The 21,171-nt window shown below is 39.8% G+C and overlaps 1 protein-coding gene across 2 annotated transcripts in view; it reads right to left on the reverse strand.

The window, feature by feature from the left end:
* Positions 1-11,429: 11,429 nt before the first annotated feature.
* Positions 11,430-21,171, reverse strand: part of gpc1b (glypican 1b) — a 60,048-nt gene continuing 50,306 nt past the window's right edge. For both annotated transcript variants that reach the window (XM_080861763.1, XM_080861764.1), the window contains exons 7-12: positions 19,445-19,610; positions 19,141-19,271; positions 17,460-17,585; positions 16,989-17,122; positions 15,639-15,814; positions 11,430-15,014 (exon numbers count right to left, since the gene is read on the reverse strand). In XM_080861763.1, the coding sequence (XP_080717889.1) occupies positions 14,812-15,014; positions 15,639-15,814; positions 16,989-17,122; positions 17,460-17,585; positions 19,141-19,271; positions 19,445-19,610 (936 nt within the window). In that variant the 3' untranslated portion in view covers positions 11,430-14,811. The remainder of the gene's footprint in view (positions 15,015-15,638; positions 15,815-16,988; positions 17,123-17,459; positions 17,586-19,140; positions 19,272-19,444; positions 19,611-21,171) is intronic.

The raw sequence follows: 21,171 nt of genomic DNA on the forward strand, positions 1-21,171 counted from the left end.
CGCTGATTAATTGTTTTTTTCTTGATGGCCTTGGTGATTAGGATGCATTCATTTGCTTGTGATTAGGGGTCTCTAATCACAGATAAGGTTAATGGGGTTCTTCATTCACTCCCCTACTTTGTTTCTCTTGGAGCATTTAAGAAGCTTTCCTATTAACCGTATGGCCTCAGCCCCCTTCTGTTGTAATACACCTTTCAATTTAGGCACCAACCTTTCCCACTGCCGTCAAAAGAGGCGCCTTGACAACAACAACATTTGACACATGGTAGATTGTGTTTTGTATCGCTGAACATGTTATCATGGGGCACTCAGCCAGAGAGGATCATAAAGTAGTTTTCTGGCTACAAATGCCGCATTTAGGAAAAGGACTTCTTAATGAGGAAAAACAAAACTAGACTGACAGCTCATCGCTTCATGTCAGCTCCCAGTGACAGGCTATCCCACTTGTTTTTGTCGAACCGTTTCTCTCAATAGGACACTATCAAAATGCAGCCCTCTGTCTCCTCTGACCTGTCCTTTTCTCCCTTCCCTGGCCTGTGACAGATAGTTGAGTACAATCTATCAACCTCAGTCTGCCTTGGTCAGGGCCAGTGCTTTGTAAGGCTAGGCATAAAGAACAGACATACACACACCACACACACACACACACACACACACACACACACACACATATATACACATTCCTGAGTCTGTCACACTAAATGGGACAACATCCAGTGTTGGAGAGAGACAGAAAAAGAGAGGTCAAATCAATCTGCCCTCCGTCTGCCATACACTGATCCCTGTCATAGGCTGACCTCTCCAACAAATGAAACTCCAGTGATGCATTTGAATACCAAGACAGCAGCACTTCAGTCTGGCTTTAACACAGACGATGGGAGTGAATGAACTCATTGCTGGTGGGTCTTGTTTAGTCAGATGATCATTTACTGCTTCTTAAGTGTTGCCCCCTCAGTATGCTGGAACAGGTAATATGACACGGGTTATTATTCAGTTTAATAATTATATGCTCCATTAAAACAACAAACACTTTGATACAAAAAGCTCATTATATAATAAACTTCCTTATTATTGTAAAACCAACAACAACAACTTCAACGACAAAAAAAGAGAATTTACTTTAAATACGTGGTTTATACTCAGATAACAGCATTTTTTGACATTTTCTCACTTTCTTTTGTTCGTCTCGGCCCTAAAGACTGAATGTGTTGTCCTCTTGTGCTACAAATAGGAGCGGTGAGGAGAACTACTCCGGCAGCAGTACTTTAGTTGCCTGTTTTGATCTCTGTCTCTTGAAAGAGTTCGTCAGTAGAACAGCAGTACACACTATAGTCACAAAACAGATGTGTGGATGAGAGGAAAATAAATGCTGGAATTGAGATGGGTGGAGTGCGAGCCATAATTACTGAGCAAAGGGTGTGAAAAAAAAGAAGATAAAAAAAATTATGTTTGAGTACAATGTTACCCAAATTAGTATTCAACGTATCTCTTCCTGTATGTTCTGGCTTTCATACCACCTCTCCATTCCCAGCATGAAATCGTATGGGGAGGGATTTGTCACCATAACATGGGGAAATATTGTGAAAGAGTCAATTTTGCCCCAAGCTACGATTTTTTTTCTTGTATTTTGGATGCCTAAACCTCATTTATTAACAACATGACACATAAGGTTTTACAGCCAATGGGAAATCTTTTCAGTGGTTCTAGTGTTATAAGCTGTTAATGAACCTCCTGTTTCATGCACTTTACAGTGCAATCTTTCAGAAGTAAGTCCTAAAAAAAACATCAGATATTTTAGTTTTGATTTAGCTTTCCTGCCTTCCTACGAGTCCATTGTTTTCTTAACCACTTATCCAGCTCAGGGTCGAGTCGGGGCTAGCCTATCCTAGTTGTCATGGAGAGAAGGGCCTGAAAACTCAGGAAAGTGTTGACAAGATTGCTTCAGTCCATTTTATGATCTTATGCACAAACAAATGGATCAATACCGCAGAAGTTCTAGTTGACATAAAAACAAAGGGTAAAGCAAAGGACAAGTTGGATGGTAGTTCTGGTCCAAGAAATCAAAGGTGTCATGGCTGTTGTGATCACACTAGAACAGTGGTTGTTAACCTGGGTTCGATCGAACCCTAGGGGTTCGGTGAGCCGGTCTCAGGGGTTCGGCAGAGCCTCCGCTGCGACATGCACGGCTCATTTTGTGCACCATTAAGAAACATATGTATGGCTTGAATTAAAAATAAAATCTTATTTTATTTTTCACTAAAGAGGGGTTCAGTGAATGCATATATGAAACTGGTACCTCCGAAAAAGGTTAAGAACCACTGCACTAGAATATAGTCTGGGGTTCTTCTTTCCCACCAGGGGGTCATCTGATTGTTGGGGTTTTCTGTCTAATGCTGTGGGGTCTTTGCTTTACAATCTTAAACACCTTGAGGTGACTGTTGCTGTAAATTGGCACTATTGCATAAATAAAATTGAACTGAATTAACCTGAATCAGGCAGTCAGCTTCAACAAGGTTATTGGCTGGAAAAAAATGGAATCCTCCTTTGGGTTGGGGAATTCAAGTATTTTGGAATTTTATTCAAAAACTGGGAATTACTAGGAGTGGAGTGAAAACTTGATGCAGCTGCATTGTATCTTGTAGATTAGGGGTGTCCAACTCCAGTCCTCAAGAGCTACTGTCCTGCAGCTTTTTGATGCATCCCTAATCCAACACAGCTGAATCAAATGGTTGGATTCTCTTCAGCATGCCAAGTTTGGCAAAGGCCTGGTAACAAGCCACTCATTTGATTTAGGTGTGTCGGATTAAGGATGCCTCTAAAAGCTGCAGGACAGTAGCTCTCGAGGACTGGAGTTGGACACCCTGTTGTAGATGATACGAGAGCTGAGCATGAACGTTCCAGCTCTTATCTGTGACCACAGGCTGTGGGTGGTGACCAAAAGAATAAGTTTGTGGATACAAAAGTTGGAAATGAGCTTCCTCTGGCTTAGAGTGGGTCGGGCTAGAGCCACTATTCCTACACATCTAATGGAGCAGTTGAGGTGCGAGATGTTTCAGACATGTCCTCTGAAAAGGAAACAACATGGCATGTTTCTTGGCTGGCTTGGGAATACCGAACTGTCCTACCAAGAGAGTTAGACAAGGTGACTGGAGAGGAAAAGTCTGAGTAAATCTGCTTAGACTGCCCCAATGACCTGAATTAGCAGTGGAAAATGGATGGTTGTCCTTGTCAAGCTCAGATTGAAGACAATATAATGAAAAATGAATGATAATGAAAAATGAACAGCCTTGCGAGATGTAAAACACAAACTGGTCATGTGAAAAAAGTTTCTTGTCTACCAACCAAACACTTTTAAAACTGCTTTTTAGAGCTGAACTCTATTTACGTGTTCATATTATAATCTGGTTACAGAATACTAAATACCCAATAGCTGCTATAAATGGAAATTGGATCCAGACGAGCTTTTAGGCATTTTTGCCTTTTACTAGAAACCTCAGTGTTCTATCACTATAAGTCTAACAAATGTCATTATCTGAAACTGATTCAATTTAATTAAAGGTGCAATTGTTTTGCTTCGAGATTTTGCATTGTCTTTTCTTATTAATTGCTCTGCCAGCCAAGGGTTGCATTTTGTGATTGAATTTTACCGTTTGGATTTGTTGTTGTGATTTTGCATTTCCTTTAGAGCTACTTTGAGAGTTTGTGCCACACTACGAGGTCAAAACTCTAATTAAAACAGATGCACCTACATTCACATGTTAAATGCTTTCTTAGTATGCATGGGCTGTATTCACACAAGCAGGTTCACACATAGTCTCAGCGGCTCTGTGTGTGATCTCTTTGACACGAGTGACAAATAAAACAATTCACAAGAAGGTACACAAGCCATGAAAGAATATCATGGCAGCAGTCCTTGTAGCTGTTTTTGCTTAGAGAAAGTGTAAATCGGTAGCTGCCAACAGATTCGTTGCACATTTATTATTTAGATAATGACCTTATTTAAGACATGCACACTACACAGCAGATATGTAATCAAGTACACATGCAAATAAACAATAGAATTAACACAATGACCTCCTGAAATTAACACTGACCTTTTGAAAGCAATATTTTCATCCCAGCATGGATCATCAGATCAATAATCATTGCTGTTAGGTCATGTTCAGGGTTATATTGACCTGTTGCATGCTCTCTCTCCCTCTCGCTCTCTCTCTCTCTCACACACACACACACACACACACACACACACACACACACACACACACACACACACACACACACACACACACACAATTCCTAAATGTCAAAAGCTTGTGCTGCATATGAAATGTGTGCGATAGCAGTAATTACTATTGTAACCATTATTGTACCCACGTTCGGAACACACAGCACTGCTCAGCATTGACTTCTTGACTATAACTAATTGTTAATCAGCGTTGTGTATAATATAGTTATAAGCACTGAGCACAGGTGAGAAAAGCAATTAAGAGTTCAATTTCCATCTCTCTCACCATTACTCCTTAGCATTTTGCAGATCTTTTACTCCAGTTTTGCCCTATTCAGTTTTAGCTGGCATTTCTGCCACATGAATAAAAAAAAAACATGACAACTCAGTTATTATGGATTGTTTCAGGTCACAGACTATGGCTAAATCTTACTGATTGTCAAATGTCAACTGGATTCATTAAGTGTCACTGGGAACTGCTTCAAGCTGCTGGAAAACCGAGTAGACACTGTATCATTCGTGTTAATTATATATTTGTGTGTTTTTTTTTTTTCTTTGTTCACTGTGTACACAGCATGCCTGTTGGTAGAGCACTGCCATATCGCAGCACCGAGAACACATCCTGTGGTGCTGCACAACACAATATACTGCAGTGCTGAGCCATATGGTGAGGCCACAGCACAACCTAGTTACCAAGATATGGCACTGCAGTTAGTGATGGCTGCACATGCTGATCTTTAACATTCAACAAACTCTCTGTCAGTGAGGTAAGAAGTATTTGAAACAGTAACAGGTTTCTTGACAAAATGAGATGGAAGTCTAATAATAGTGTCTACTCTATGTGGTGAGCAAGTGACATAGACAAATGGCTGACTTTAAGGTGGGACTCTTTCTGCTTTTGTTTGCTCAGGACTGAAGATCCAAGAAACATTTCTGTTTGTCGCATAGTGACCTCATTGATATGGGTTTGGCTTTAATTCAATTTAATATCAAACATATCCTATGATGTTCAGAGATGCATAAAGATCATAAATGTTTACTGGGGTAGATGGCTATGCAGCAGATTTAATACAGTCAGCATTCCTCAGCCATTCTTGTAAAATAAATAGGAAAATCTGAAGATTAAAAAAAATACAAGACTAGGAAATTTATTTTGGAGGTCCAGAGATTTTCCTTTTTTTTTTTTTTTTTAAAGTGCAGCATGTTTATAATTATCTTTGTATTTTTCCTTAGCATTTATCTCTAGTGTTCAGGGTTTCAGGGTTTGATTTCCTTATATTAATTAGTCTTTATGATTTCTTAGATCCAGGTGTTGATCTTTTAGTATTTTCTCTTTAGTTTCATATTTTTCTCTCTTTAATTTTTTCTCGTTTGCTATGCTCTTGGTTCCTGGTTACAGTTTGTTTTCTATGAGCTCTTGTTTCAACAGATTGAATCAAGTTCTCTGTAGTCTTTCAGTTACTCACTTCCTGTTTTACTTTGATAGTCATTTGTCTCCTGTGCCTTGTATTCACTTTTACTTTCTTGTCTCATTTAATTCGTTTCAGCTGTGTCTCTAGCCTTCTGCATCCACTTCCCTTGGTTACCTGAGGTGAGTATTTAAGACCACACTTTGTTTTACTTCTTTGTTGTGTGGTCCTATCTATTGGCTCTGTTTTCCTGATGTGGTTCCTGTGTGACTGCCCAAGTTATTCTGGGTGTTTTATGTTTCTTTTGGTTTAGGTCTCTGTTTCCTTCTGTTTCTTGGTTTATTGTTGTAGATTTAATCAGCCTTCCTATTGTTCCTTATCTTTTTGTAAAGCTTTGAGGTCTGTTTGGGCTTGTTATCCTGCTATAGTAGCACATGAAGTGTTTTCCATGAAGATGAAAACCAGAATGTGTGGTTACTTGTCATTGGTCAGGCTGTAGTTGGCTTGGTGCAGTTCTAGAGTAGACAAAGCCTGAAATTTAAATATTACCTCCACCACAAAGTTTGCCACTTTGACACAATGCCTTTTACCACTTGCTGTCCTGTCTCCTCACATTGATACCTGACAGAAGTGTAAAGCTTAAATTCATCAATAAATAGAAGGGTTTTTTCCCTCTGCACGCCTCCTCTGATTTCTCTGAGGCTCTTACTCTCCGGACAGAACTTTTGCATACTGGAGTCTTGTATTTTTTATAAAGCAAGTTCTATATCACTAAAGAAGTTGGATTTAAAACTCACCCTGAATAACATTTGATCTATCAATCTTCTGGTGGTATGGAAAGTTTGGCTTTCCTTGTTGTGCTTTGGATATGGCTGAGACAGTTTTACGTGCACCTTTCCTTGATCTCTGTTCCAATCTTGTTTTTATCCCCCAGGTTATGAAATGTATTTTTCTTCCTCAGCAGCAGAATCAGTGTGACAGCTTGTTTACTGAGACACTTCAGTGCACTCCTCTGTGTGTGTGTGTGTGTGTGTGTGTGTGTGTGTGTGTGTGTGTGTGTGTGTGTGAAGGGGAGAGAGAGAAAGAGAAGGAATGCACATTAAAGATTAGGCATGTATTCATTTGGCTGTATACAGACCATTGATGTATTGTATCTTACTTTTACCCCTTGAGCGGCACTGGAGTACCCTTAGCTATTTTGATAGTATCAGTTACATTTCATTACATCCCTTGATTTTTATCGTAATTAAAACCAGTATTACTGATCTCTGCATGTGGGTTTGTTTTTGAATATGAGTATTTGTTATGAAAATGTATCATTTCATTTTTCATGCCTTTCTAGAAAACATGTTTGTGTGTGTGTGTGCGTGTGTGTGCGCGCGTGTGCATGCAATGCTGCACTGTCAAGATTTGTTGAAACAGCTCTAGCCTTGGATTTCCTGTAAATGCTTTCAGAGGACTGTCATTAAGAACAGAAGCCTTGTGAAAAGTAACCAATAAACCAGGCTAACACTTGAATGTGATAAGGCAACACTGCCCCTTACTGGTGAGAAACATTAACACAATCCATTCTGAAAGAGTACTATACTGCGCAAAAGTCAAGTCACCCCTCATTTCTGTATATTTTGCACGGAAAATGGGAATTGGGTGTAGAGTGTTATTGAAACGGATGGAAATACAGTATGTAAAGTAAAAGGGTTCAACAATTCTAATGATCTTGAAAATCTTGAAGGTTCTATCCCTCAAAACAGTCTGACTCTTTTAGGCAAGCTTTCTTGTCATTGCTTTCAGTAGTCTTCAGGAATAGTTCTCCAGGTTACTGAAGGACATTCAAAGCTCTGGATGCCTTTCCCCCCCATTCTCTCAGTGATCCCACACTGCTTCAATAATGTTGAACATTGGGCTCTAATGTTCTGTTGAGTGTTTTTCTACCTAGGTATGGTTTTGCTCAACTGGAAGTGTGCTTAACATAACTGTCATTCTGAAAAAATAAAGCTGTTGCCAGTCATATGCTTACTAGATGGTTTTACATGGTCTATTAAAATCTGATGGTGTTTTTCTGTATTCTTAATTTCAACAATTTGGACAAGATTCCCCAAAACACTGGGTCATAGATTTAAATGAAGACATGGAAATTTATTTTGTTTTTAAATTTTTACATAAGGCTTTAAAGTATGTTCTTTGGATTGGGATTAGGATTAACAAACAAAAGACTATTGTTCTGAAAATGGTCAGGTACAAAGAGTGAACTGAAAATGACTCAAAAAAAGCAAGAGAACGTCTAAAGAGTGAACTTTCTGAAAGACCTTCAGAAAGCCTTGAAAACTATTGAATGGGACTTTCACCTTCTGCTATTACATGATCTCAAAAAGCAAACAGAGAAACAACAACAACAAAACCCCTCCAGTCTTATGTAACCTAAGTTAGAAACAGGATTCCACACATAAAAATGTAGCATCTATAGATGCTACATTTTTATGTGTGGAATCCTGTTTCTAACTGAGCAATTCAGCTAATATATTAGCTGAATTGCTCAGTTCTGATTGTGCCACAGATGTTCCACATAACCAGCTATTTATTTCAGGATCAGTCACATAGGCCATTCAAGCAGATGACAAAATGCGGATACAGTGGGGCAAAAAAGTATTTAGTCAGCCACCGATTGTGCAAGTTCCCCCACCTAAAATGATGACAATCGGTGGCTGACTAAATACTTTTTTGCCCCACTGTATATCTCATGCTTTAGATACAATGAAATAAAACACTGTTTACTTTTTTTTTTTTTTTTAAACAAATCGGTTTTATCCAAACACATTATGTCTGGATGGATGGATGACAATGATAGTCCAAAAATGACTCATAAATGTTACAAACAATAACATATCACAAGAGTCTTTGGGGGAATAACAGTTGATGGATATTAAAAATGGGGATACATTATTTTGAGTTATGAAAAATAAAGATATCAGGCTGGCAATAGGTAGGATGATGGAACAGATTTTGAAACTGAGGAGAAGCTGCTCTCAAATTCAGCTGGATGACTCATACTGAGTCATACTATAAGGAGTATACAGTGTGACCTAACGTGGTTGTCATTCACTTAAAGCTGAAATGGCTTTTTTCATCTCTACAGCTCATTCCTCATACTATAAAACTGCAGAGGAAGAGTTTTAAAGAGTTCCGCTTATTCTGGTGATAACTTACAATTTAAAGTGTAACAGTGCAACAGTGTTCCCACTGTTGAACGGTGGATCTCTCCACCCCGTTTAAAGAATAAAAAAAATAAAATGTAATAAACACTTTCTTCCACTTGGCGGCAGCATATACTGCTGTACTGTAAAATCTGAGCCTGATGTGTTTGTGAGCTTTATTTAGTTTCGCTCAGCTCATATAAAGTCGTCTGACAGAGGCGATGAGGGGAAGCCCTTGATCTTAAATACAAGTACTGATTTAAAAATAACATAACTCAGAGAGCCAAGTATGAGGCCCACTGGAAAAGTAGGACAGCGGACGTCTTTAGTTAAATCATAAAAGAGATCAAACCGAGAAAAAAGATGAGTAAATCTGACTAACAAGCCATAAAACATTCGCCAGACATTGCATTTTAGGTCATGTAGGAAAAACAAACCCAAAAAACAAATAGAAAACTGCCTGTGTTTTTGGATAAACTTCCAGACTGGATAACGAGGTTTATAAGTTACAAAAGTTTCTCTCCAATGATTTTATGACTTGTTGGCATGAAAACATACATATAAATATGTGTTTGTTTGTTTGTTTGGTTTTTTTAAAGCTCAAATAATTGTGATTAATCACTTAAGAAAATGACATAACGACTCCCAAATGGTGTTATTTTAAACATTCGTGTTTTAGATCGTGACATGAACATATTTGATGTGTTTGGCATTGTTCCCACTGCACTTGCTGCTGGGAAAATAATATAGAGATCCAATTTGCTGTAACTTCTACATGAGATGCATTTCTTTCACGGCTCCTCGGTGAGTTACATGCATTTTTTTTTTGTTTTTTTACATACCAGTACAGTCAGGGAAAGAGTTTTCCACAGGACTGCAGAGATTCCTGTGGAAAACTAAGTTCATCCCATGATTCAGTAGCTTGTAGCTTGTAGAAACACATTTAGCAACAATAACTTGAAGTATTTAATTTCATTTTAGTAATTATTTAATGACTTCTATCTATCACATTATTGTGCAGGAATTTAGTTGGCTTCACATTTGACTGCAGAACACTTTGGCATACAGAGGAATTCATTGTCGACTCAACGCCTGCAAGGTGGCCCAGGTCTTGTGGCTGCAAAACAAGCCCAAATCATCACCCCTCCACCACTGTTCTTGACAGCTGGTATGAGGTGTTTGTGCTGATAGTTTGTGCTGTGTTTGGCTTTCTCCAAACTTGTCGCTGGGCAATGCCATGCTGTTTTTTTTAAATAGTAGAGGCTTTCTCCTTGGAACCCTTCCAAACAAGCTGTACTTATTTAGTCTTTTTCTAATTGTACTGTCATGAACTTTAACATTTAACATGCACACTGATGCCTGTAGACCCTTAGATGTAGTTCTCTGGTTTTTTTGCAGTTTCTCTGAGCATTACACGGACTGACCTTTGGGTGAATTTGCTGACGTCCACTCCTGGGAAGACTGGCAACTGTCTTGAATGTTTTCCCCTTGTAAACAATCGTTCCCACTGTTGAATGATGGATTTTAAATTGTTTGGAAATGACCTTATAAGCCTTCCCAGATCGATGGGCAGCAACAATTACTTCTTTCCTGCTTGAAAGAAGACTTCAGCTTTTATAGAGGTGCTCACACTCGCCGATGATCCATAAAACAAGAGCATTTGTTTAGCAGCATCTGGCTGATACTTATTCTGTTAGTGCACTTAGCAGTTAGGGTGTACTTGGTTTTTGAGGACAATATAAACACTTGAGCTTTTCTCACACGAGCCCATACATCTGTGGCTTCATGAAGGCAAAGGTACGTGTATTGAGTTGAGTAGACTTGTCCCATTAAGCTGATATTTAACAATCATAAAAGTACAGGGAAGGGCAAACGGAAAGCCAGAAGAGTGAGAACAGTGCAAGTATAGTTGGGCATTTTTGTGCGCTGTAAGTAGAGTGAATGATTGACAGATACTGATTGTGTTTGAATCACAATATAAATGTTTCTGTCTACTGAAAAGAAACTGCAAAGGGTACTAATAATTTTGTGAAATGATTCCCAACATACTTGGGAGTGTACACTGGATAGCGCTTTAGAAATACTTAAATATTGCAGCTCCTACCCGATGGCAAGTTCTTCTGTTTCTCCAGTTTCACACATATATAATTTGTAACTTAATGAGCTTAAGACATGGAGACACCGCACAACTGCACTAAGCTGTTACCTTCTGTACGTATATTATTATAAGCACTTTGGTGTATGTAAAAAGGGTAGCTTTACAGACTCTCATAGGATAACCCTCAAGTATGTGTTAAAATCATCCTGAGGGAGCTGGTTGTTTATCGTCTACACACAGAAACAGGACAAAGCACTCAGTGTGCTCTGAACAGTTCTTCCTGTGTGGCAACACTAGACAGCAGCTGTCACCTCTGACATCATCACCAGAGCCCATTGGCTCTTTTCAGGTGTCAGTGTGCCCCGCTGCACTCTGACAAGACAACTTAGGTAGATGGTTCGATCAACTGGGAGACCCAGCACTTTTTTTCCTAGCTCAAGCTGAGCGATGACTGTGATGGAACACACCAACCATTAAAGAAAAACAGGACACAAGACTGTTGAAAATCTTACAATGTATATAATTGACACAAGATTTCAGGTACAACAGCAAATGAGACATTTTAGATATTTTTCAACCTCTTTCTGGCTTCCATGTTCACCACAAGAACAAACTCTCTGTCGATAACAATGAAACGAAAGTAAATCAAAACAGGAAAAATAAAAGTATTTTTGTCCTCATGAACTGGCACCCTTCAGATGTGCCTCCAAGTCTCAGCTCAGTGTGGAGTAAATCTGTTTCGTTTTTCTTCTCTTTTTTTTTTAACGGCTGGATAATCAGCTTTGCATTATTGCCACCTACAGTGATGAACGAAGGCAGGATTGAGGCATACACACTGATTTGAGATCAGTGCCCTTGACAATCTGTTCTCCTTCCTCTCACACTCGGGGGCTTAATGTTTACACTGTTTCACCATACTCAGACAGGAGACATCTTGCCGGGCCATATCTACGTACACACACCCCCCCAATCGATAGTTGTTTCTGGAAGGTGTCGACTCACATATTGATCAACCATCTTGTGATGTCTTTGTGCAGACAATGCCATTTATTGGCCTCATAAAAGTGCAGGTTTTTATAAAAGGGGAGGGGAGCGTGGGGCTTTGAACAACAAATTAATGAGATCAAAAGGTCAAGAAGGAGTGGGCATGGGGAGGGGTTGTGCAAATTTCAGCTAATGACATTGTGAGGCTGTCATTGAAACTGGAGATGTGAGCCTAAAGTTGTAAATCATCTTTGAACTGGAATGTCACCATCACAGTTGAAGTACTTCCTTTTATTATTACAGGGCTGCATGCGCACCTTCACATTCATATTCAGATCTTTTCTAGAGAGTCTTAAAAAGAGGACCTATGTGGCGTGCTTGCTAAACGGTACTTTTGAAGTTGTTGTTTTTCTCCTCACCACCAACATCTTGCATCATAGCATCTCTCTGTTTAAATCTTAAAACTGATCTCAAAGTATCAAAGGCAGTCACAGGCAGATTTCTTAACCAGGGACTAACAGAAAGACAGACAGACACACACGCACACACATATTCACACAGCAACAAATCGTTCATTAATAGAGCATATCAAAAAAGAAGTTACCATTAAAATAACCTGTCATGTCACACATAGGGCAACAACAACAACAACCCCTTTTCAGAGCAGAAACTAACCAAGTATATATCAGATGTACTTCTAAAACTCTGACAGCACCCCACGCTATCCTAAAGCATTCGGAGTATTATCAGCAGGGAGTGCATGTACTGTAAATGATTTTTCACAACATGAATTATATAGAGGATTGTCCCAATGCACAGGTGAAGTAATGACGTACTTTAAAAATCATGTCCACTTGACTCCTCTGCATCCTGTCTCGCTGTTCCATGAAATAAGATTCCATCAATACATATGATCATTTATTACAGTGAAAGTTTTGAAAATGCAATTTCTGAAAAACGAGTTGTATTAAGCTCCTGTTACTGTCAGTTTAATAGCACTCTGTCACACCGTGTTAGTGCAGTACATTTTAGTTCATCTCATTTCTGTGTCATCCGAACTACTGTCGATTCAAAGAGGCGCTATCGTCAATCCCTCTTCTGCGCTTTCAATCAAAGACAAGTACACGCATTCACACGCAAACGAAACACATACGCGGGCATCGTCCCATCATCCTGCACGCAGCACTCCTGAATGAGAACGCTGGCATTGCTTTGAACTAAATTGTGGTACATGTTTTCTCCCTAGCAAGCATCAAATCGGGCGGGGGGAGAAAGCCTTAAACTGTGTTCCCATAACATTCCCAGTAAGGTTGACACATAATGAAGCACTGTGTCATTGTCATATTGCCTTGCTACAACGCAGAAGCACGAGGAACGCTTTAAAGGTCATTATAACTGATGAGTGGGGAAAAGGGCAGAGGAGGTTGGCAAAAAATAGGCACCGATATAGAAATGTTTCAGATAATGAAAGGCGGACATGGATACTGACAGATGATGAAAAAATAAGCGGTAAGAGCACACAACGATCTTGCTTTTGTCAAATTTTGGGAACTAAAAGCATGTTTTTTTAATTTTTTATTTCCCCCTTCTACAAAATGGCAAAGAAGCAATCAAAAATATAGACGTGCACGGTGTGGCTTTTACTGTTATATGGATCACTGCGGCAATCAGTCATGAAAAAAAAAAAATCGATGATACTGAAATTATGATGCTAATCACAGGAACACTGGGCCATTGCGGGGAACCCACAAAATTTTATGCATATTATATTTTTGCTCTCCTGTGAATGTAAAAGGAATACTAAAAGAAGTGCAGCAGGACAGCGGAGCCTCTGCTTTTGTGTGCATTTCTGCTGTGCTACAAGACTCCAAGATCATTTCATTCAATCCTTTGTCACAGGGGTCATCTTAACGCGACACCTCCTTTCCACGTAGCGCACACTATAGCGAAAAGCTGCTTCCATCTGAGACCTGTCCCAGCCGAGCACGTGCTTTGCTTAAACCAGAATGTTGAGTTGATGCTACACTGCCAGCAGGTTCTGGAGAGAGGGAGGGAGGGAGACAATCTCGGTGGGGCCGGGGGAGGAGGGTGGGATGGGGAGTGTAGGAATAAGTGGATGGATGGAGTAGAGGACAGACCGTGTTACTCCTACACCGGGCGATCGTGCCAGTGTGACTGTGATCACGGCTATTATTACAGATTACATGATGAAATGGCAAAAGTGCTGACGCTAAGTGCTCTCAACCTCACTGTGTGAGCGAGTGCATACAAGTAATGATACTGTGAGGCTTAATGCATTAAGAGGTTTGATGGGTCATGCTGTCCAGATAATTCTCCTTTTAAAGTCAGCAGATATTTTTTTCTTTTTCCTATAAATATCTAAATGTGATTAAATCATTTTGGGACAAATATAATCATAAATAAACAATTCCCACGGTCACAAGTGGAATACCGACACGTAGTATCTGGGTGCCACTGCAAAAAGCTCGACTCTCCCTCTCCCTATGGTGTCAACACCAACATACTGTTAGCAATACAGTCTCGCACACGCTTTAGGAGCAGATATAACCTCAGAGAAAACCAAACACCAAAAACAAAACATTAGAAGATGCAAAAAAAAAAAAAAAAAAAAGACCAGCTCTAAAGGTGTCATAGTATAGGAAGAATAAAAGATGAGAGCAGAACAAAAAAAACAAAAACGTTTATGAGTACTCATATTTCCATTTTGCTCCAATCCAACACCAAAAGGAAGTCCATCCATGTGATTTATTGTTGTTGTTTCTTTAGATTTCTTTAGTTTTGGCAAGCTAACTAACCCCCAACTTCTCCTCCCTCCCCTTTTCAACTCTCCCCAACCCCCGGTGCCCCAGTCTCAGTCCCAGTTGGCAGATTCCACCTCGTCAATTATCGCCGGAGCAGCAAAATGAGCAGTGTAAGCAGGTAAATGCTGATGGAGGGAAGGTTCTGCATGGCTGAGCCTTTCACCCTCTCGTTTTCTGGAGGGTAGGGAATGGCCACAGGTCGGTCAGTGATGGGGAGAACAAGGCGTGTATCCCGGGAACACATGTCATCCGCGCACCCGCTTCCTGAGCCGCTGGCGTCATCACCTATAGACACAGGGTACGGACATGAGCTCACTCTTCCAACAGGAATAAAGCTGTCACTAACCCTATTAACCATACAGTGCACATAAAGTGTTTGTTTAACTGCCAGTAAAAATTTGGCATTGACTGTTCAGGGGCAAAGAGAATACGGCTATGAGTCAACATTGTCATGAGTTACTTAAATTACGTGGTATGAAAAATGAAATCAGATAATCAAAAAAGGCATTCCTGATTTTCACAGGTTTAGTTGGAAAACATGTTTTTGATTAATCGTCAATGGACAAAGATGCCCTAAAAAAGCTTTCAGCATAGTGTAGTTGTTGTAGGGAAAACAAGACACAAGACACCTGCAGCTCATGTACAGGAAATGTAAGTTGTAACAGGATATTTTATGCAATCATGGGTATTTTCAGTCTAAACCAAGTGAGTAGCATAAAAAGAGTTAAAAAATCTACACAGGAAGCATAGTAGGAGTAGAAGGCAGAACAGACAGGGTGAGTTGCAGGTGAGGTGTGTCTGTTTCTTTATTTTTTATTCTTTAATTTGAGAGAAGTTACAATAATGTAATCATGAGTAGGTCATCTGATTTGAGGTTTCTTGTGGGCTGAGATGATAAAGATTACTCACTGGTGTCCTGAAATTCCACATCCTGGCCATTTAGAGCATTCTTCAGGCGGTGAGTCATAATCTTCAGCTGCATTATTTGTTGGCGTATTGTCATGTCTGGTTTGGTGATGTCAATTTCCACTTCAGGGTTGTTGATCTGACTGGCTAAGCCGTCATTCATTAACTCAGGAAGGTACCTGTGAACAGTTAACAGCCAGCGTGCTCAGCACCAGGTGGAAGTGTGCACAATCAAGCAATTCGTTTTCTGGATTTTCCAGGATTCTGGAGAGTCGCTTTCCTTAAAGATGTCGTCATTAGCTTAGCAGACTCAAGATGAGTGTAACGCAATTAGCTCTTGTGACAAAATGTTTCAAAACAAGAAGAAAGCCATACTTTAAGCTAATGCAACAGGACCACAGAGCGACTGGCATACAACAACACTGTGCATATAGCACCATGGAAAGTATTCACCCCCCTCCCTGATTTCTTAGTGTTTTTGGATCTTTGTCACACTTACATGTTTCAGATTATCAAAGAATTTTCAATATTAGACAGAGATAACCCAAGAAAATAAAAATGCAGTTTTTAACTGATGATTTTGTTCAAAAAAGGGAAAGAAGCTTTGGGGAAATTTTGGCCCCCTCTCCTTTGCAAAATGATCTCAATTGAGCCACATTGGAGGGTTTTTGAGAATGAATGGCCTGTTTAAGGTCATGCCAAAGCATCATAATCAGATTCTCTTTGAGCTTCAGGGTATGAACTGATGGCCAAACATTCTCCATCAGGACTTTCTGGTAGAGAGCAGAATTCATGGTTCCATCAGTTATGGCACGTCATCCAGGTCCTGAAGCAGCAAATCAAGATCTTTTTTGGTAAATGTGAGACAAGAATTTCTGTTCTTTTTGGTAAACAGTGGTTTTCTCCTTAGGAATCTCCCATGGCTGCCATTTCCGCCCAGGCTCTTTTTTTATTGCTGAATCATGAACTCTGACCTTAACTGAGGCAAGTGAGGTCTGCAGGTCTTTAGATGCTGTTCTCCTGTGACCTCCTGGATGAATCATTGTTTAGACCTTTAAGCCTGCTTCACTTTGTCAGACAGATTCTGTATAAGTAATTTCTTGATTCAGCAGGTCTGACAGTGGTTAGTGAAATTGAACTCAGTTTTCCAGGGAATGTGGTAATGGTAGTTTTGGATAGCATTTTTAATTTTATTCAGTATTAAAATTTGTTTGATCATCTGAAACATGTAAGTGTAAAAATATGCAAAAAAAAAACAAGAACAAGAAATCAGGAAAGAATAAGGAAAACTTTTTCACAACATTGGAATTCTGTGTTGAAGTAATAATTTCTTCATGGGTTCATATTCCCTACCTGGCACGGTTGTTGCCATTCCAACACTTGTCTTCGGACCCTAATCCAGTGGCCACTCTGTCACTGCAGATGAGATTTGGGAGAGAAGTCCAGTATGGCCTATTGTCCCCCAGTATTATTCTTACATCAGACACCTGAGGCAAAGTTGTTGAGAGCACATTCATGAGCATTTATACTTTTCCCCCCCCCAAAGTCACAGTATGCTGTCACACACCAACAATAAGAAACACTCTGGGTCCCTCAATAACCAACTGCAGTGTTCAGTCATCTGACACATTTATCCTTCCAAGCATTCATTCCCGTCTAATCACTTCATAGTTATCTGTGCGTAGGTGAAATTGAACAGCAAAAGTGGTTCAATTGGCCTTGATGACCAATGACTCTTCCTTTAAAAAACATCACTATGAATGGGACAGATTAGGCCATCAGAGAGCAATAACAAGGTGCCAATTCAGTTGGGTACATACTAACCAATTTTTCGATTTTGTCAGGGCTGGCTTCCAACCTGTCCTCCACTGTAAACGTCCCTCGCTTCATGATTTCATCATCTGTGCTGGTGGTTCCTGCTTCCTTGGGTTTGCCACATGTCTGGAAAAGCTGGGGAGGAAAAGGCAAATCGAAATGTTGAATGAGAAGATAAATGGCATAGCCGTTAATAAACAGCTGAAACAGTCCTAACAAAAAGAGGGTTTCTATTCTTTTTTGTGTGTGTGTGTGTGTGTGTGTGTGTGTGTGTGTGGGGGGGGGGGTTATGTATTTACTATATCTAATATTAAAAAAAATAAAAATAGTAAAAATAAACCAAGAATAATAACTTGTTTTGTTTATGTGCATAACCTCGTGAGTCAATGACAGCATCACTTTAGCAGAATGATTCACAACTCGGAAAGTATTACTCGTCCCTAGGGGCTTTGGATTTTATAAACGCTACTCAGGGAATACAGTAAAAACTGCAGTCAATCTGTCATCCAGTCTGGCCTGCTTAGAGGAGCCTCAAGACTTTGAACCTTCACACACACTGTAACTATTAAAAAGAAAATCCTATCTTGAGCTGCTATTAATTTTATTATGACTCACACAACATCAAAAATTAATTGATAAACTCCTTGTTTCAGGGTTTGAGTAAGCAGCTTAACAGTTTGGCTTTGACTCAGTTACAGAGCAGTGGCATATATTTCCATATAGGCTACGCAGTGTAATATCTGCATTTGGCATAATTCGTCAGGAAAGCTTGTAACACAACATATGGCTTTTGACATCAGTCGATTATGTATGATAGGAAATAATCTATCCAACACTATAACTCTGCGCGCCATATTACATGAAGATCAGAGGCTGAAGCTGTGTGTGATTACATACAGGACCAGGTCAGCGGCAGACCGCCAGTCCACTGCTAACCTCAAGGGAGCCAGCCTCTTAAACAGCTAACCAGCACAGAGGAAGCTTTGTCTTTCCTCCCAACGTCCACGCCGTTTCCCACCTTTACCAAACTAATCAGTTTTTCAGTGCTGCCAGTTGTTTTTAAGGCTCATATAAAACTGTTACCCAAGCACCATTAAAAAGTTAAGTAATTGCTTGGCCTGAAGGCTCTGTCATGACTCACATGCCTTCATTTGAAATCAAATATCTGGAGCATGATAACAGCATTAATGTAGTGGGAGGAAATGTGTTAACTGCATATACAAAGCAGGGCAATGAAGTCACATAGTGACCCAGCATGTGAACTCAAGTCCAAATGTTCTTTTGGAGGGAACCAATTTCTATTAGTTTGTGTTTTTTTAAGAGATTTCAGATTCTTTTGATTGCTAACTACTATTTTTACGGCATTACCAAGTGCTAAGGATCTTTAAAAAGCCCAACGTCAGCTACCAGTGTTTCTTCACTGACTTTCACCCATATAAAAAAAGCAAACAATGCTTCAATTCACATCTATGTTTCCAAAAGTTTTCCAAATTAGTAATTACATTGTTAGCAGAAACTAGAAACAAGTAGGACCACCTGAAAGTTAGCTTAAGTGTTCATTTCAGTTGTCGATGATGGTTTTAAGACTGTGGCTCAGCTCACAGTATCGTTTGATGTCTTTTTTGAGGTGCACAGTAAATGCTGATCACATCGTTTCGACCTGTATGCGTGTACCAGTGTGTGTTCTGACCTTGCTGTTGATGCTGGCTATATTCTCCATCATGGTATTCATAGCTTCTGATATGTAACTGGGAAGGGAGAGGATCACACTTTCCACACCAGCAGGGTCATCTAAACGGTCAGCCACCTGGATCATTGTATCTAAAGAGCCATGAGGCACAGTTAGTGTGAAGAAAGTGCGAAGTGTTTCATATGTAGGGCCTCAGTGTGTTGATAGCGTGACTCCCCTTTATTAGAATCAGGTGTGGGTTGAACGTTTGAGCTGGGCATATGGTTAAACTGGATTCATATGAGGGAGTGTATGTGCGCCCCACCTGCTAGGTGCCTCCACTCTGTGTCGAGGTCAGCCTGGTTGGCCAGACAGCCCTTCATGACGTTGGTGCAGTAGTTCAGACAAGGTCTAGCAGACGGCATCCCACGGCAGTGGGGACAGTAAGTCATCTTCATTATGGCTCGCATGCACTCCTGGCTCATTGGCACCTGGGTAAGACAGAGATATAAATAAACATGCACCACTTTGATAAAAGAAAAAAATCAAGTCAAATACTGTTTGGTTAAGCTTACATGAGAGACAAAACTTTGCACGTTTGACTATTTAAACTGTTAAACTGCTTTTGTACAGAAGACATGAATATGGAAAATGATCTGTTTTAATAAGATGTGAAAATGTACATTTTGTTTTAGCTACACAATGACAGTGGCAGCAGTAGGAGGTCACCTCCCATGATGACCTTTTTTTTTTTAGTTTGCACCAGGATCTCTTTCATCACAGTTTCCTTGGAAACTAGTTAGCAAGAATTAGCTTTTTGTTTTAAATGCGATGAAAAGGTCCTGACATTCATACAAGTATTTTCAGTCTCTCACTCTATCCTTCCTGTCTCTTGCACTCTTCCCTCTATCCCACAAGGCTGTTCCCCCAGGAAAAGGCCTTCGTGCGTGAAAAGTGAAACTGGGTTAATACCAGTAAGCTCTGTTCACAAGAGAGTACAGCTATGCATACAAAACCTAAGGAAGTGTTGGGTGTGTGTCTGTGTGTGAGAAAGAGAGAGAGAGAGAGAGAGAGCAACAGAACGAGTCCAGCTACGCATACAAAGCTTCTCTAAGCCGACATCTGGGCCAGCCTAATGCTTTTCCGGGAAACTGCAGTTCCAACAGCAAAGTCATAGTTAAAACCAGCTTTTAACAAATATACAGTGAAAATAGGACAACAATAGGGTTCATGTGTGAAAATAATTCAGATATTTTTCTACAGATGCTTGTTGATATCAGGGGAAACGAAACTGTTCTTATTCATGCTAGCACTGATTTCTGAAGTCCATAGCACTGTTTCCTAAAAACAGCTTCCGAGCAACATTTATGGGTGTGTATTTTAGTACTATAAGTAGTCAGTAGCTACTTTAATGATAATATCAAGAAAGATCATTGAAATTTAATCAAAGATTTGACTTGCAAAACTTTATTTTGACACTTTATCAACTCTACATAAAATCTTAAACCACATTAAAAATAAAACAAGCACTGTAAATTAGTTAACACTTGTGTGTAAAAAGGGATCGATAGAATTTGGTAATTGGTCTCAGTTACACACGGACAGCAAAGAAGTGACACAGAAAAAGAATAACCGTGTTCCCAGGCCTGATCTCAAGTCATTTGAGACATGAGTCAGATCCTCGTCCCTGCCCTCCTTTATTCCCTTCCTCCCATCCGTACTCTAGTTCTTGTTAACCAGGGATGAGTCAGAAAATTGCTTTTTTTGGTGAAAGAGAAGAATGGAGTGTGCAGCGAGGACTGGGGAGAATAACTGCAAATGAGAGATACAGATGTTAAAACGCTATTAGATTAACTGAGGGGAATTTAAAAAACAACAACAAAAAAACAAAAACTGGGAGATGTTAATGAAATCCTCCTGAAAAGAGATTAATCGAGTGTTTCCTACATCATCCATGCAGTGTCAATACTGGGAATCACTGGCACTGCACAAGAGACGTGAAATGTGCAGTTCTGCTGTGTTGCTTGTTAGAGGTTAATGTTGACAACTTCC

The sequence above is a fragment of the Rhamphochromis sp. 'chilingali' genome, assembly GCF_963969265.1.
Source record: "Rhamphochromis sp. 'chilingali' genome assembly, chromosome: 16".
Lineage (NCBI taxonomy): Eukaryota > Metazoa > Chordata > Actinopteri > Cichliformes > Cichlidae > Rhamphochromis > Rhamphochromis sp. 'chilingali'.